The sequence below is a fragment of the Ctenocephalides felis genome, unplaced genomic scaffold (genome assembly GCF_003426905.1).
Source record: "Ctenocephalides felis isolate EL2017-DRISC unplaced genomic scaffold, ASM342690v1 CF-g0.4_SCAFFOLD_01886, whole genome shotgun sequence".
NCBI lineage: Eukaryota > Metazoa > Arthropoda > Insecta > Siphonaptera > Pulicidae > Ctenocephalides > Ctenocephalides felis.
In genome coordinates, this window is record NW_020538040.1 from 100,886,203 (window position 1) to 100,903,248 (window position 17,046).

At 29.1% G+C, this 17,046-nt stretch overlaps 1 protein-coding gene across 1 annotated transcript in view; it reads left to right on the forward strand.

Moving 5' to 3' along the window:
- Positions 1-17,046, forward strand: part of LOC113378139 (probable sodium/potassium/calcium exchanger CG1090) — a 45,612-nt gene that overhangs the window by 12,241 nt on the left and 16,325 nt on the right. The window contains exon 2 of the mRNA XM_026618662.1: positions 11,999-12,109. Within this exon, the coding sequence (XP_026474447.1) occupies positions 11,999-12,109 (111 nt within the window). The remainder of the gene's footprint in view (positions 1-11,998; positions 12,110-17,046) is intronic.

The following is a 17,046-nucleotide window of genomic DNA, read 5'->3' on the forward strand; positions in this document are numbered from 1 at the left end:
AGTCTCCCTCAACATCGCACCCTACGTGGCGTCCCAGCGCGTCAACTGCACACCGCCCGCCATCGAGCAGTTTCCGCGCCCCCTCATGGGGCCCCACGCCCGCAAGCACGGAGGGCTCGTCATACACGTCATCGTAGCTATTTTCACTTTCCTTGGGCTGGCGATCGTGTGCGACGACTACTTCGTCTCATCGTTGGATCGTATTTGCGAAGGTAATGGAAATATTTTCATTTATTTTATTTTATAATGTTAACCATCAATGCATGAAGATAACGACTACAACATGGCTCTAGTGACATCCAAGAAATAAACATTATAGCAAGCCCACAGTTTACAATTGTATACACCTAAAATTGCAAGGGCATAAAAATTCAAAGAAATATCATAACACATTTTCTTTTATGGTACGAATTTTATTATATTGCATTTCGTACATAAAAATTGATGATAGAGGCCGATTGAAATTTATAACAAACCGACAGATTTTGTAGTATTCAATGGTTAGAGTAAACCCATTTCTGTGCAAAAATTATAAAATCCGCGTACAATTATAAACATTGCGTAATGTCAGAGAAATCGTTTAGAGTAGGGAAGATTGGATACGGTTGTGCCATTTATATATCAGCAATAGTTTTGTTAATTCACTAGTTAGCTGGGATCATAAATTAAATCGTAAATTTAACATTTGTTTACGTAAAAATACTGAGATACTATCCTTGTTTCTTCAAAGTCCTGTTTTCGTCATAAAATCAAAACAGACAAAAAAGGCGAGTGTCACAACCATCCACGAGCCCAGGTTGCGACAGGCATAAAAATATGATGAGGAGATACACCAAAATGATTTTAAATGACTTTTATTGTTAGAAATATTAGAAATAATTGTTACAACACAACAAAATCATTTAAACAATTACAAAGCTTATGAATATAATATAACAATATACAATAAAACATAATTTTTAAACAAAGTTAACAAGAAATAAACTGAACTATGCGATAATTAATAATTCACTGGTGTTGTTATAAATTTTTTCTTTAAAATCACTCAAAATGTTAATAATTATCTGGAAACTAATCACTCAAGATATCGCTGTAACTATGTATCAATATACTGAGATCTAGCCAGAAGCATCATTACAAAAGTAACAAATGTAAAAGTGACTATCACAGGCGCATTTTACGTGGAACCAGAAAACGCATGTTTCTTGGCACTTGACCTATTTTACGCCACAACTACTTTCAGAAATTGAGTTTCCATATACTAGACAGAACCTTTCTTTTCTTTTTCGTATTTTGTCTTAATTCAATTAGACTTTTCTTTATATGTTCAGCCTTTCAACCAAAAATAAAAACATTAAAAAACATGTCACAATCGTACCCAACACATACTTAGGAGACAAAGCATTGTTATGATAGAGCTAAATTAGCTACGTAGAAACGAATTGCTGATAAACTACTAATGCTCAACTTATAGCAAATTAACAAACAATGTAATTTATTTAAAAATTTATGTATTTTTTAGACGTTTTAGACGTTATTTAAAATAAAGTTTAAAACGGTCGGCTCTTATATAAATTAAATAAAATCTCTAAAATCGTTAACCATTGTAAAAAGAACTCACGCATTTAAATTGTAATTTGTAATTTTATTATCTGCTCAAAAAGACTTAAGAAGTTAAAATTATTTCCTAAGAGACTTAGAGTTTTAAATATATCTCATATCGAAAATGTTTTTACGACTGATCTCAGACAAGTCATTTTTCTTTTTATATATCTTTTGCAAATTCGACATTTTTTTATTAACTTCCCGTAGGGCAAGTTATAGTAATCGCAAAAAAATCGAAAATGAGAATTTTTATATATTTTTACGTTTCAAAGCCTTCTGAACATTTTGGAATGCCTGATAATATTAGAAAAAAAGGATGTATGTGTGTGTGTATGTGCGTGTGTGTATGTGTGTGCGGATACAAATTTTCGTCGACGATTTCGGGAACACGGATTAAGCGATTTGAATAATTCAAAAAACATTCGATTCGTATTGATAAGGATACGTGCTGATTAGTTTTTGGCGAAGGCAGGTCTAGCGGTTCCGAATATATGGGGTGAAAAAAGCCAAAAACTCTAACTCAATTTTTAAGGGAACGGAGCGTCCGATTTTAATAATACTTTTACTTGTATTAACAAGATGAAGAACGGGTCATATTTTCATGAAGGTAGGTCTAGCGGTTTCGGAGATCTAGTAAAAAAAAGTAAAAAAATGCCATCTGGCGGTCAAAAATGATCATTAGACATATGCACATCAAATTATCAGATATTTTATAGAGATTTTAACAATAAGTATAAAATTTGTTTACATTCCTATGGGTTCTGTACCAATGTTTATCCGTTAGACGGCGACGCGTCTCTTACGCCCTTCGATATTTCGTCTCTATGCAGTTAAAGCAGTACGATTGCTTTGAAAAAAAGTTCAGAATTTCCAAAATATGTCGAAATAAAGAAAACATTTTTTTCTCAAAAGTAATTTTTTGTCAAATTCATAGTTTTTCAAAAATCAATTTTTTTTAAGTAAAATTTTTTCAAAAATGTTAATAGTTTTTAAAAAAAATAGTAATATTTGGTACGGGAAGTGCCAGCAATTTCCCTTAAGGCTAGATGCCATGCGCCCTACTAGTTTTACTATTCTATCCTATTTCTCTTGTACCTTGTAGTAGTAGGTGTAGTGTTTCATAATAATAGCCCTAACAATGTTTTCATATTAATAGCCCTAACAATTCAAGTTCTGAAAATTTGTAACTATTAGAGATACGTCTCCACAAAACGACGTCTGTTGTGGTCGTTTGTATAATTAACTTCCCAAAGGAAAAGTTTATGTTTTCATCAAAAAATTCTAATTTTATGTTTTCTCGACGTTTCAAGCCATTCTGAATCGAATAAGACCAAATTTGGAAAAAGTATGTGTGTATGTGTGAACAGATTTTTTGCCGTAAATCGACGTTTGCTCAAAAACGGCTGGACCAAATTCAAAAATTTAAAAGATATTCGATGTATCTCGATGAGGACTAGCGTTTGTCAATATATATATATATATTAACTTTGTTTTTTAATTTAAAAAATAGGTACTTTAGAACTTTCAAAATTAATATATATAGATAAAATTTATACACGAACTCTTATCCAAATATTCATGCACAATAAGTCCAACACGCTCTATAGATATGTTATATATAGATTAACTTCACTTCACGGCTACCAAACATTATTTTGTGTAATCTTTTTTTTCATCGGTAACCATCTTTTTTGGGGCTTCCCAAAATTTTTAAAACTACTTCCTAGTGGTTATATCGCTTAGTGCGGATAACACTCATCAAGCCACTTTTTAGTATTATCCGCTTAGTGCGGATAGCACTCATCAAGCCACTTTTTAGTATTGCCAGCTTTTTGTCCCATTATAAATTAATGTTTCCCCATTATAAATTAATGTTTTGTTGAAACACAACATTTCGTGTTATCCACTTTTTTTTTTAAATAAAGAAGTAGCGTCACTCAAAATGCTATAACTCACGGACTAATTGTTTTGTTCGATTGGTGTCAAATTTTTCACATACTTTTTAAAGGCTGAGAAAATAGTGTGGGTTTAATACTATTAGCGCCCTCTCATAAAAGATTAACATTTTTGAAAAAAAAAAAATACTCTGAAAAAATTAGAGTTTTGAGAAACTATAAATTTTTGCCAAAAACTTATTTTTTTTTGAAAAAAAGACTTTTTGAAGAAAATATTATTTTGAAATATTTTGGAAATTCTGAACTTTTTTTCAAAGCAATCGTACGGCTTCAACTGCATAGAGACGAAATATCGAAGCGCGTAAGCGCCGCGTCGCCGTCTAACGGATACACTGGTACTGAACCCATAGGAATGTAAACAAAATTCATACTTATTGTTAAAATCTCTATAAAATATCTGATAATTTGATGTGCATATGTCTAATGATCATTTTTAGCCGTCAAATGGCATTTTTTTAACTAACTATTTAATTTACTAGATCCTCGAAACCGTTAGACCTACCTTCATGAAAATTTGATCAGTTCTTCATCTTGTTAATATAAGTAAAATGTTTTTTGAATTATTCAAATCGGACGCTCCGTTCTCTTAAAAACTAAATTATTGTTTTTGGCACTTTTTAACCCATATCTTCGGAACGGCTAGACCTGCCTTTGCCAAAAACTAATCAGCACGTCTCTTATCAATACAAATCGAATGTTTTTTGAATTATTCAAATCGCTTCATCCGTGTTCACACACACACATACACACACACATACATCCATTTTTTTTAAGATATGCCAAAATGTTCAGAAGGTTTTGAAACGTAAAGATATATAAAAATTTTCATTGTCGATTTTTTAGCGATTACTATAGCTTGCCCTACGGGAAGTTAAAAAGTAAATTAAGTTAGTTCGTAAAATCCCTTTAAAATTAAAAATAAGACATTGGATTTGTTACTCTCCTGGCTGTCTCATTTTACCCCGCTTATGAGGCAAAAAAGCCCGATTACAAATTTTTGAAAAACAGCCATAAACACATTTCTACAATCATAAATTTGCTGGGAACATAGTCAGATAATTATTCGTTTGATATGTCTTATTTGTTGTGATATAATTGGTTTTGTTAAAATATAATTGCTCAAATTCAAATTGGACCTTTGTGCCCCGCCCTACCCTATTCATAATAATCTATTTGAAAGCATTTAATATTTCTCGAATATTTCAATACAGTATGAGAAGATCCAGCAATTTCCCCTAATTGTAAGGTACGATGCCAAACACCACTAGTTCTGAATAAAATTTGAAGGTTGAAACCAGAAACAAATATTTTAATATTCCAAATTCACAATAACTTACTAAATTAAAAAATAAACAAAATTTAAAAACGCACAAACAATTGATTAATAAAAGTTTTGAACATTTTTGAAATTTAACCGTTATTTTTTAAAATCTGAAACATTTTTTTATACACAATGCGAGTTACTACTATTTTTAATAATATATAAACAATTATTCTAGCTGACTTTTAAGTTACTAAAGTTTTAAGATCAAGGAGTCAAATTTACATAAGAAATTTAAATGTAATAGCACCTAATTTCATATTTATTATTTTTTGTAACTCTTCATAAAAAACTGTGGAAATCTCCTGTAAATATTAGATGACTTTGTAAAAAGGTGTAATTTTTTATTACGTTATCCAATTATGAATTTGCCTGCATAGTTATATTGTCAGGAGCGGACTCAGCTAGTACCGTTTGAAAAGAAATTCAGCTATTACCGCTGAATGTCTACTAAATAGTTATCAAATTAAATTATTCATGAAGATTTAGAAATAGTGGTATATGAGCTCTATGTGGGCTCTACTAGTGGTTGTACATACTATCAGTAAATATTATATGAATAAAATAAATAAACTAATTGTAAAACTAAATTGGAATAAAAGTAGTACCTATAAAACATGAAATCAGAGAAAAGTAGTTTTAATAATGAATATTAATCATGTTTTATTTTTTTAAATCGTGTAATCCAAAATTATAAACTGTAGGCAATAGCAATAATTAAATTCGTTTGTTTAACTAATAATTTCATACCCTGACAAAAGTTGTGGCAATATGATACAAAACCATTATATACCTTTAAAATTCCTTAACAAAATTTGTAAGTTGCTCTGACATTTTAAATATTTTCTTGTCGTCAATGTAAATCTAAACTAGCTGTAAGTAAAATTCTGTCTTAAGACAATTAAGGCATCGTGCCTTAAGGCAAATTGCTGGAACTTCCCGTACCAAAAATTAGTATTTTTTTAAAAACGATTAACATTTTTGAAAAAAATTTACTTCGAAAAAATAAGATTTTTGACAAACAATTAGACAAAAAATTACTTTTTTTTGAAAAAAAAAAATTTTATTATTATTATTTTTTTTTAATTTTTTTTTTTTTAAAGAAAAAATGTTTTCTTTATTTTGATATATTTTGAAAGATCTAAACTTTTTTTCAAAGCAATCGTACTGCTTTAACTGCATAAAGACGAAATATCAAACCGCGTAAGCGCCGCGTCGACGTCTAACGCGTAAACATTGGTACGGAACCCATAGGAATGTAAACCAAAATTATACTTATTGTTAAAATCTCTATAAAATATCTGATAATTTGATGTGCATATGTCTAATGATCATTTTTGACCGCCAAATGGCATTTTTTTTTACTTTTTTCATTAGATCTCCGAAACCGCTAGACCTGCCTTTATGAAAATTTGATCGGTTTTTCACCTTGTCAATACAAGTAAAATGTTTTTTGAATCATTAAAATCGGACGCTCCGTTCTCTTAAAAACTGAGTTACCGTTTTCGGCACTTTTTGCCCCGTATCTTCGGAACGGCTAGACCTGCCTTCGCCAAAAACTAATCAGCACGTCTCCTTATCAATACGAATCGAATGTTTTTTGAATTATTCAAATCGGTTGATTGGTGTTCCCGAAATCGTCGACGAAAATTTGTATCCGCACATACATACACACACGCACACACACACACACACACACACACACACACACACACACACACACACATACATCCATTTTTTCTAAGGTATGCCAAAATATTCAGAAACCTTTGAAACGTCGAGAAATGTAAAAATTTTCATTTTCGATTTTTTTGCGATTACTATAACTTGCCCTACGGGAAGTTAAAAAATGTTATATAAAATTCGAAAATATACCTACACTATATTGGGCTCTAAAAGTATGACTAAGATTCTAAAGCAAGTTTTCAACTCTATAAATAATAAATGAAAGTTATGAACTTAATTACTTTCTATAATTATATTATGATCCGATCATTAACTCGCTCTTTGACATTTACTGAGTTAGTTCTCCAACTGAATTAATTATTTATAGTCTTTATTAGGTTTTTTGTTCATATTCATTAAACCTTCATCTAAGTTCAAAGCAGAATATTTTATGAGTGTAAACATGTATATTTCTGATCCATTAATAATTTACTATAGAATATAGAGGATAAACCGTTCGCCTAATTTATGAGTTCGATAGATACAAGGAATACGCAGTATATATGTACATAGATAAATTTTAAATTTCCAGGAATAAACAACATTCTATGCAAGCTATGAAAAAGTAAATTTATAATAATAATATTTCGATGTTTATTCTTAATTTAATTTTTCTGTTTTTAAATATTATTTAAGTTTTGTGCTTTGTTTTTCCTGTTTTTTTCCTAATGATAGCACATAACTGCTGTCGAAACTTATAAATAAAGAAGTGAACATCAATTCATTATTTCTAATTCAATGAATTGGCAGTTAATTATATATATATATATATATATATATATATATATATATATATTCCATCCCAGTGCATAAGTGGTTAAGTCAAATTTTGTCAAAAATGTTTTAAATCGCGGTATTAACTATTTCCCTGAAATAATTAATAAATTGATAAACTATTGGTTAGGAACAAAAGATAATGAAGCACTTTATATAAAAAATAAACCATTCATTTTGTATACGCGATATTACACGAGTAATAGAACTTTAAAATCAAGCTTTGCAAAATAGCAAAAATTGAGTTAACCACTTATTCACTGGGATATATATATATACTCGTATATATATATATATATATATATATATATATATATATATGTAGATATATATATACATATATGTAGATATATATATATATGAATATATATGTTGAAGGTGTTTAAATTAAAATCAGGGTGTTGTAATTAAAATAAAGTAAAGATTTTTAAAACATCTTTATTTTTTCCATACGTTTCGATGTAAAATTCTACGTCATCATCAGTGGTACATATTAGCATTACATCACTTGTAAATAATTATTAATAGGAAACAAGCACTAAATGTCAGTGATTTAAAAAATAATAAAATAAAATATTATCCTAAGCGGGCGCTCATCCGAGGCACATTTCATTTCTGAAAGAATTGTAAAGTGCGAAACAAGGATCTGCGAAAATAACCAATATGTTCTAAATAATATTTCCCAATTTGTATTAAATACCTATGCTCAACACTATCACACACATTTGCATATATCGCTGTACGGCTTACAACAAACACATGTTTCCCAAAAATCCTTGTTTCGCACTTCACAATTCTCTCAGAAATGAAAGGTGCCTCGGATGAGCCGTTTAGCTGCTTAGGATAATATTTTTTTTTTTTTTTAAATAAGAAATCTCTGATATTTAGTGCTTGTTTCCTATTATTAATTATTCACAAGTTATGTGTTGCTAATATGTATAAGTGATAATCTAAGAATTTCAAGTAAATAATGCTTTCTGTAATTCTTCTTAATTTAAGATTTAGATATAATTAGTCTATATTTTTAGTTAAATCTTTCTTTTTTATTCTTGTACTGTTTATATTTCGTTTTTAACGTTATTTTTAACTTCCCGAAGGAGAAGTTTATGTTTTCATCAGAAAATCCGATTCGATAATTTTATGTTCTCTCGACGTTTCAAGTCATTCTGAATTGAATGAGACCAAATTTGGAAAAAGTATGTGTGTGTGTGCGTGTGCACCAACAGATTTTTTATTTTTTGATTTTTTTCTCAAAAACGGCTGGACCGATTTAAAAAATTTAAAAGCCATTCGATGTATCTCGATGAGGACTATTGTTTGTCAGTTTTGTGCGACGATCGGAAAAGCTGTTTCTTCGTAAATAGCAGAAAAGTGAAAAGTTTTTCGTCCACGTTTTAGCCCGCAATTCTGAATCGATTTTGAAAATTCAAAAATCGATCGAAAGATATTAGTTGGGAATCGACCTGATTAGTTTTTGGTAGAGATCGGCCGGGCCGTTTTCTTGTAATAAGGTGTTAAAAATTTTTTTCCGTCGATTTTTATTATTATTTTTTCGACGGTAGATACCATAGTCTTCTAGATCATACTAAAATATTACGGCCCTACGACAACTCGTTTAGCTTTAAAAATCAGTCAAAGTTTGCAAAAATTAGTATGGTCTTTTTGGCATTTGTCAAAATTACAACTTTCATCGACGCTTGCTCAAAAACGCCTGAACCGATTTCAGAAATTTAAAAACCATTTGATGTATCTCGAAGAGGATTATCGTTTGTGCGACGATCGGCCGAGCCGTTTCTTTGTAATTTGGAAAAAAGTGTTAAACCTTTCGTTCACATTTAAGCTAATACTACCGAACCGATTTTAAAAAATCAAAAACTGTTCGAAAGATATTAGTTGGGAATGATACTGATTAGTTTTAGGTGAAAATCTACCGAGCCGTTTTCTTGTAATTAACTGTTGAAAAAAAATTTAAGCCGATTTTCATGGAACTTTTTTGGGCGATATATATCATGGTCTTATAGAACTTACTGAAATATTACGGCCTTACGATAAGTAGTTTAATTTTAAAAATTCATCAAAGTTTGAGAAAGTGAGTAGTTATTTGACATTTGTTAAAATTAAAATTAGATGATTTACCTGGTATAACGATAAATGATTGGTCTTAATGAACATACTAAACAATTAGAGTCCTACAAAAAACTGGCTGAATTATTAAAATTATTGATTTTTAAAAATTTGCTTTTAAAAAATACTCCGACCGGGTTGACGTGTTCGATTTTCAATAATGTGTAATAAATCCACTTCGAATACTTTTAACTACTCATAAATTAATTTATCTATCATGAATTAAGTCGATTATTTACACAAATCGGGAAGTTCACGTAACTTGTTTCTGTTTTCATTGTAGAACCACTGATGATGACGTAGAATTTTACATCGAAACGTATAGAAAAAATAAAGATGTTTTAAAAATCTTGACTTTATTTATTTTTTTTACTTGATGGTACGCCCTCCAAAAAAATAATCATATTCATATATATATATATATATATATATATATATATATTCATATATATATATATATATATTCATATATATATATATATATATATATTCATATATATATATATATATATATATATTCATATATATATATATATATATATATATATATATAGTGAATTATATAATTGTGTAAAAGTAATAATATGGTAATCGAACTACCCAATATAATATTAATTCTCGAATGGAAATGGCAGAAGAAAAATCAGAAAGCAGAAGTATTATTATTTAGTGAAAATATTTTATGATAAATGTTTTGCTTTTATTACAAAGTTTACTACATTATTTTTATATAAAATTAATCCAAAAAATCAATTATTTTCTCATCAAAAGAAAATAATGAAATTGAATTTGATTCTCAAGTTTTGCGTTTTTACTTTGGTCAACACTGTTAAAATTGCGAGTCATTGAGTCGATCATGTGGTCGAAAAATTTTACAACTCGTCATTTATTTGTGAATTTTTTAGGAAAAATATTTTATTGATATTTTTTTATTTTATTTTATTTATAAAATTTCATTTCAGAAAATTAAATGGGATTTGACAAATCCTTAGATACATAAACAACGCACTATAGAACACATTTGTCAAAGTTGTCGGAGTCGTGGAGTTGTTAAGCGGAAATAACTCCTCCCTAAAGCGGAGTCAAATACGAGTCGATCCGGCTTCTGATATCATAAGCCCATCACTAATATATATATATATATATATATATATATATATATATATAAATATATTGATCATCATATTACATTTGATTTACAATATCCGGAATATTGAGTTCATTTCTGCAATGTTTAAATTACTATCATCGGTATTAATATGATATGAATTTCCTTGTTATATTACTTTTTATCAAAATAAATTTACCATCCAACGGTACATTTCATGATTATAGTTAATTTAATTGAAAGTTATCTTAATAATTTCATTCTAACTTATAATAATTTGAATTTGTTTGATACTAAATCATACTAAATGTGCCTTATTAAACAGAGCTGTTCTTAAGTAGTCCATCAGATTTAAAAAAGGTGAAAGACTATTAAAGAAAAAGCTAAAGGAACTCATCATATATATAACTAGTAGTGTATGGCATCGTGCCTTAAGGCAAATTGCTGCTACTTCCCGTACCGTAACGAAATGTTCGAGAAATATTAAATGTTTTCAACAAAATTATTATAAATATTGTAACCTTGTCTAATATTTATAAGAATTATAAAAACTGAATTGCAAATTTGAAATTATTTGTTCAAAGGTATACTAGAACTTCAGTCAAAATTAAAATTAAAACCTGAATTATTTTCGGTATAAAAAAATTGAAACATTTTTTTTCCCAAAAATAATTATTTTGTCAAAAAACAAGCAGAAAGTTTTTTGAATCATTCAAATCGTACGCTTGGTTCTCTCAAAAATTGCCATTTTTTGCACATTTAACTCTGTATCTTCGAAATGGCTGGACCTGCCTTTGCCAAAATCTAATCACCTCTTTTCCCAATTATTACAAATCGAATGTTTTTTAGATCATTCAAATCAGATACTCTGTTCTCTCAGAAACTCGATTTGTATTTTCTACAAGTTTTGTTCCGTATCTCCGTAACGGCTGGAGTCCTGCTTCTGCCAAAAACTAATTAGCACATCTCTCTATCAATAGGAATCGAATGTTTTTTTTACCATTGAATCGGTTGATCCGTGCACCCGAAAACGTGGACGAAAAAATGCGGACATACAGAAACACACACACATCCAATTTTCTTAGGTATGCCAAAAACACACACACACACATCCATTTTTTCTTAGGTATGCCAAAAATTTTCATTTTCGATTTTCTGCTCATTACTATAACTGCCCTACGGGAAGTTAAAAAAAAAATAAATTATAGAGCACAGCTAATATTGACATCTAATTGTTATTTGATTAACTTTCTTATGTACAACTTCTTTGTTTTAAGTAAATATTAGTGACATGTGGATCACAAACCATTGGACTAAAAATTCGATGGCCATGTATTATTGCACATTAGTGAATTTAATATTAATTATTTATTTTATTGTTTTCAGAATTAAAACTATCTCCGGACGTCGCAGGTGCAACTTTCATGGCAGCGGGATCGTCTGCGCCTGAGTTAGCAACTGTGGTCATCGGAGTTTTCTTTGCAAAAGATGATATAGGTATAAAAATGTTTGTCGTTGAGCAGCCCATAAGTTTCTTCCGCGTAACCTATGGACGACTCTGAACCAGATATGTTTGAAAAAAAGATTTCAAATGGCTGTCTACGACATCGCTTTTAGTAGTGTCATGGCTTTTTCACAGAATGTTAGTCATTTTAAACAGTTGTTTAGTTTGTTCTTATTAGAATGACTCTTTAATTCAATAAAAACAACTTATAATTTGTTTCATTTCTTTATTTGCAGTTTTTTAACTTTGTTTTTTTTTCTTTTATACCTTATATTATTATCCTATATTAAGTCTATATCATTTTTATTTGGCTGAGGTTCGATCTGAGTTTGTATTCTATATCTGCTAGTCGAGCGCTTACCGTTTCGACTACGACGCCATCCGAAGTTTATTTAAAAAATTATAATTTAAAAAATCTTTTGTTTTTATTGGTCCCCACATAACACGGTACGTATGCTTAAATTTTCACTAATTTCTACGATTAATTGTTTCTTATAGCACAGTAGCCACCCAACGTGAATATTGATTTATACTATACATATTATAGTATATATTCATACAATACGATTTTTACGTTATATCCAAGTTTCTCATAGAACAAATTCCATATTTCACCCAGTAGAACGCACGAATTCAACTTTTATCAGAGGGTTGAGTGTATATACAAAAATCATTATATACAGGAAAATGTACAATCTTGTGATTCGAGCTGACTCTGTGATTAAAACGTGGAATAGCAGCCACTGGTTACGTGTTCAATACCCCGTTAAGACAACTTGATATCATGCAGTAGTGATAACAAGTTTTACTTTAGATAATAGATCTCACGTATGAAATCAAGTGAAAATATACATTGGGAAAATTGCTTTAATATATTAGAAATATATCTAATATAATCTCATCATAAAGATAAAGGGTTATGGTAGCACTTGGTTGAAGAATGTACATTACATCATCTTGTAGAACACTTCATTCTTATCGTTATTCAACTACGTAAAAATATGATTGTATTTTTACGATCTCTATAAAACTAGATAAACCTACTAAATTTGCAGAATAAAAATTATATATAGCATCCATATTCGATTCAAGGTTGTGGGCTTGAACGTGGACGAAAAGTTTTGCACTTTTTTGGTTATTAGAAAGAAACGGGTTGGCAGGGCGCAAAATCAATAAACGCTAGTGCTTCGGGGTCAAAAATCGGCTCACATACAGACAACGCACATTTTTTCCAAATTTGGACTTATTCGATACAGAGTAACTTAAAACGTCGAGAAAACAAATTTACCAAATCGGATTTTTTAACGAAATCGAACAACAAAAAGTTATATAACTCAAAAAAGACATAATTTAAAGAAATTTTGGATTACAAAATTTGTTTCTTCGCCTGAAAAGAAATTTATAAAATCATTTTTTTTTTGATAAAATCTTTTTTAGTGAAAAAGTGTTAATGTATAATTAATCAAACAGGTAATTAATTCTGTTTTTTCCGTTAAAAAAAATTATTTTTTTATCTTTCTAAAACTTAGATTTTTTAACATTTTTAATATTTTGCTATATAATCCACTCATTTATTTTTATTATTTTCATTTTGATTATATTGTCATATTTCTGTACATTACTTTTTCCATAATTTTATTCATTTTATATAAAAAAATCCATCATCTTTTGCTTTTCTTAAAAATATTGTTTGCTTAAATCTTATCAAGATCATGTTTCTTGACAGATGTCAAGAAGATGGAACGTACCTAGTTCCGAAACGTCGACAGTAAATAAATGAAGAAATGTTTTTTTTAAAAAACCGTTTGTTTTTTATTACTTTTTGGATTCTTTGTTCGTAGCTCTACAATATATACGTATATATATATATATATATATATAGATATATATATATATATATATATATATATATACATATATATCGAGGATTTTTTGTTCGACGTTGAAACATTGAGTTGAATAAAATAATTTAAATTTTACAGACGTTTCGTGCCTAGGTTTTTCTCATCCCCAGTGTAATATAATTTATAATAACTAAAATATGTTATGATAGATATCATACCAACTGATCTATGCCGAACAAATGCGTAATACGTCCTGTGTTTTGTATGTAGCTTTTGATTACAGTTGACGTCCACACTTAAAATACATTTTAAAATAGTTTTGATTACAGTTGACGTCCACACTTAAATAAAATACATTTTAGAAACAAAATGGACGAAATAAAATGTGTTAAAGAAATTAATTTAATTTATAAGTTTGAAAGACATCAATTAAATATCGTATGTATCCAACTTTAGCGCAAAAATTTTATTTTCAAAATGATTGTTAAAAACTGTATTTAAATAGCTGAATCTCAATTGATATTAAGTTAACGAATTGGGAAGTCTATACAACTTTCTTTAAGGCAAAATGCTACTTACAACTAGTTTAAAATTCCATCCACTCATAATATATATATATATATATATATATATATATATATACAATCTTATACAATATATACAATCAATATATACAATCAATATATACAATATTTATATATATATATATATATATATATATATATATGTGTGTGTGTGTGCGTGCGAGTATTTATCAGTAAAAAAAGCTATTTGTGCAAAGAATTTCACTAAGAAACCAAACAATTAGATTATCTGTCAACAAACGAGAATGCAAACGACGTAAATTTAAAATATTTTCGTCCTGATGTTGGTAGTTGGTACGCTTGGCATTCATAAACACAACGAAGTGCGCCGTACTCTCTATATACGAGATAAAGCATCCTAAACATTTTTTTTTTCTGATTATTGCACAATTAAATTAAACAATTATCACGTACAAATCCCAAATCGATTTTACTATAAATTTCCGTTTCAAGAGTTTCATATGATTTCTAACGATCGTTAAGAGTACTGTGTGAAGTACGTAACAGTAACAGTGAACAATGCATAATTATGTCACTTACGTCTTTATCATTAGTCAAAATATAACATAACCTTGAACTTGTAAAAAAAAAAGTTTGCATGGAACAGGTATGCACTATGAATTAATGAAATAATACTAAATTTGGCAATATTTAAGATTATAAATGTTTCCATATATGTGCAAATCAGTCAACTATAAACTTTAGCCATTGTTTCTATTTATTGTAGAGAAATTTATTAATGCCAGCTACCGTTCAATTTGCATAGGTGTGCAATAGATATTTGACATTTCTTAGCTAAATCAGAAAACATTAGCTGCGTTGATTGTCGTGTTCTATAAGTTTTGATTGCCATCAAGCGCAAAATTAGAGCAGAAAACAAAAGTACTGAGAAAAGTAAGAATTTGGTCAACAACGAAGAAAAGGACTTTGTATAAAAGGTATTTCATATAAAAATCGTATTCATACAATATTTTCTGATAATCTCTTCTTGATATAGCTTGCTTTCACCACTATTGTAAAAATAAAATGGATCGTGTAAATGTACTGGCTGCGGCTGTTGAAAAGGCCGCCAAGGACCTGAATACTACAGATGTAGAAAATAAAAAAAGAAAACAATTTCTAGATATTGTTTATGCATATTTAGACGCCTGCGATGATATAAAGGAACAGGACAAAAAGTTTGAGGCCAAGCATCTGATGGCGGAGAAAATCAAGGGCTTGGTCGATGACCAAGTAAACGCTTTGAGAGCTAGTATTGAGCAACAGGAGATAGAATTGATAGAAATTCTAGAGAATTTAGTTTCTAACTTCAACAATAACCAACAAGATTAACTGGAGCGGAAATTTTTATTATAAATTCTTACTAATATAAATTCTTACTAACACAAAAAGCATCGCTAACCAAGTAATCTTCTTACGGGCAAAGCATAGAGAAGTAAGAGTTGGAGTTAGAAGAAATAATGCAAACATTTGGTTTCAGCCATCCCTGTGACAGTGAACTCTTCTGGAAAGAAGTTTGCAATAAAGTTCTGATAATATTTGTCGATTGTTTTCCAAGATTATTCATGTGATATATTAATAATTTAAAAAAATAAATTAACATTCTATAAGAATAAATGCGATTTCATTATTTTTTGAACAGAGAGCATAAATTCTGCACTAACCAGATAGTTAAATCAAGGCATACATTTGTAATAATTTTTTAGATAATGCTCTTATATTATCTATTATATAAATAATACTTTTTCAACTACTGATTGACAAAACAGTTAATATGTGCACAGTTTTAGTAAAGTATTTCAAAAATATTGATTATTTATTATGGAACAAAAATTAATTATATAACCTGTTATTGAAGTTATATTTCCAATGCGACTTCCAAAATATAATTCATAATTCATAATAAACATAATTTATTATTTCATTTACATGCTCGTTAGTTTGATATAAGGTGTTGCACCACTGGAACTGTAACTGTAACTGTAAATTTTTAGAAAAACCAAAAAAGATTTTTTAGGCTCAATATATACTTTGAACGTTTTAGAATATGTGAAAAAATATTTCATACTTTTTTTTATTTATTTCTTATAACCAATTTGAACCTTGGATTCAATGAGATCATGGGTACAGGGCTTTGAGAAATTCCCCCAGTGGGGAATTTCTTTTCATTAATATATTGATTTTTATTTTATTAAATCTTGCGGCCACTTTTTTTTTAATCTTCTTACAGTAACTTGTTTAAGCAGGTCTTTTATTAAGAATTTTATTTATTTTATTACCTTTTATTATTAAGTGTTTGGATGGTATGCGCTCTTTTGATGTTATTTCGTACTTCTCTCCTTAATAACTTCCTGTACATATTTGATGTATAGGTCTCGATAAATTGTTTCGTTGGAGACATATCAGGGCGCATTCACTATAGCCGGTAGTATTTTATAGACTGTGCTCTTTGAATGGTTTTTATATTGGACGTGCTCGCACATGCCCATAGCTCGATACCGT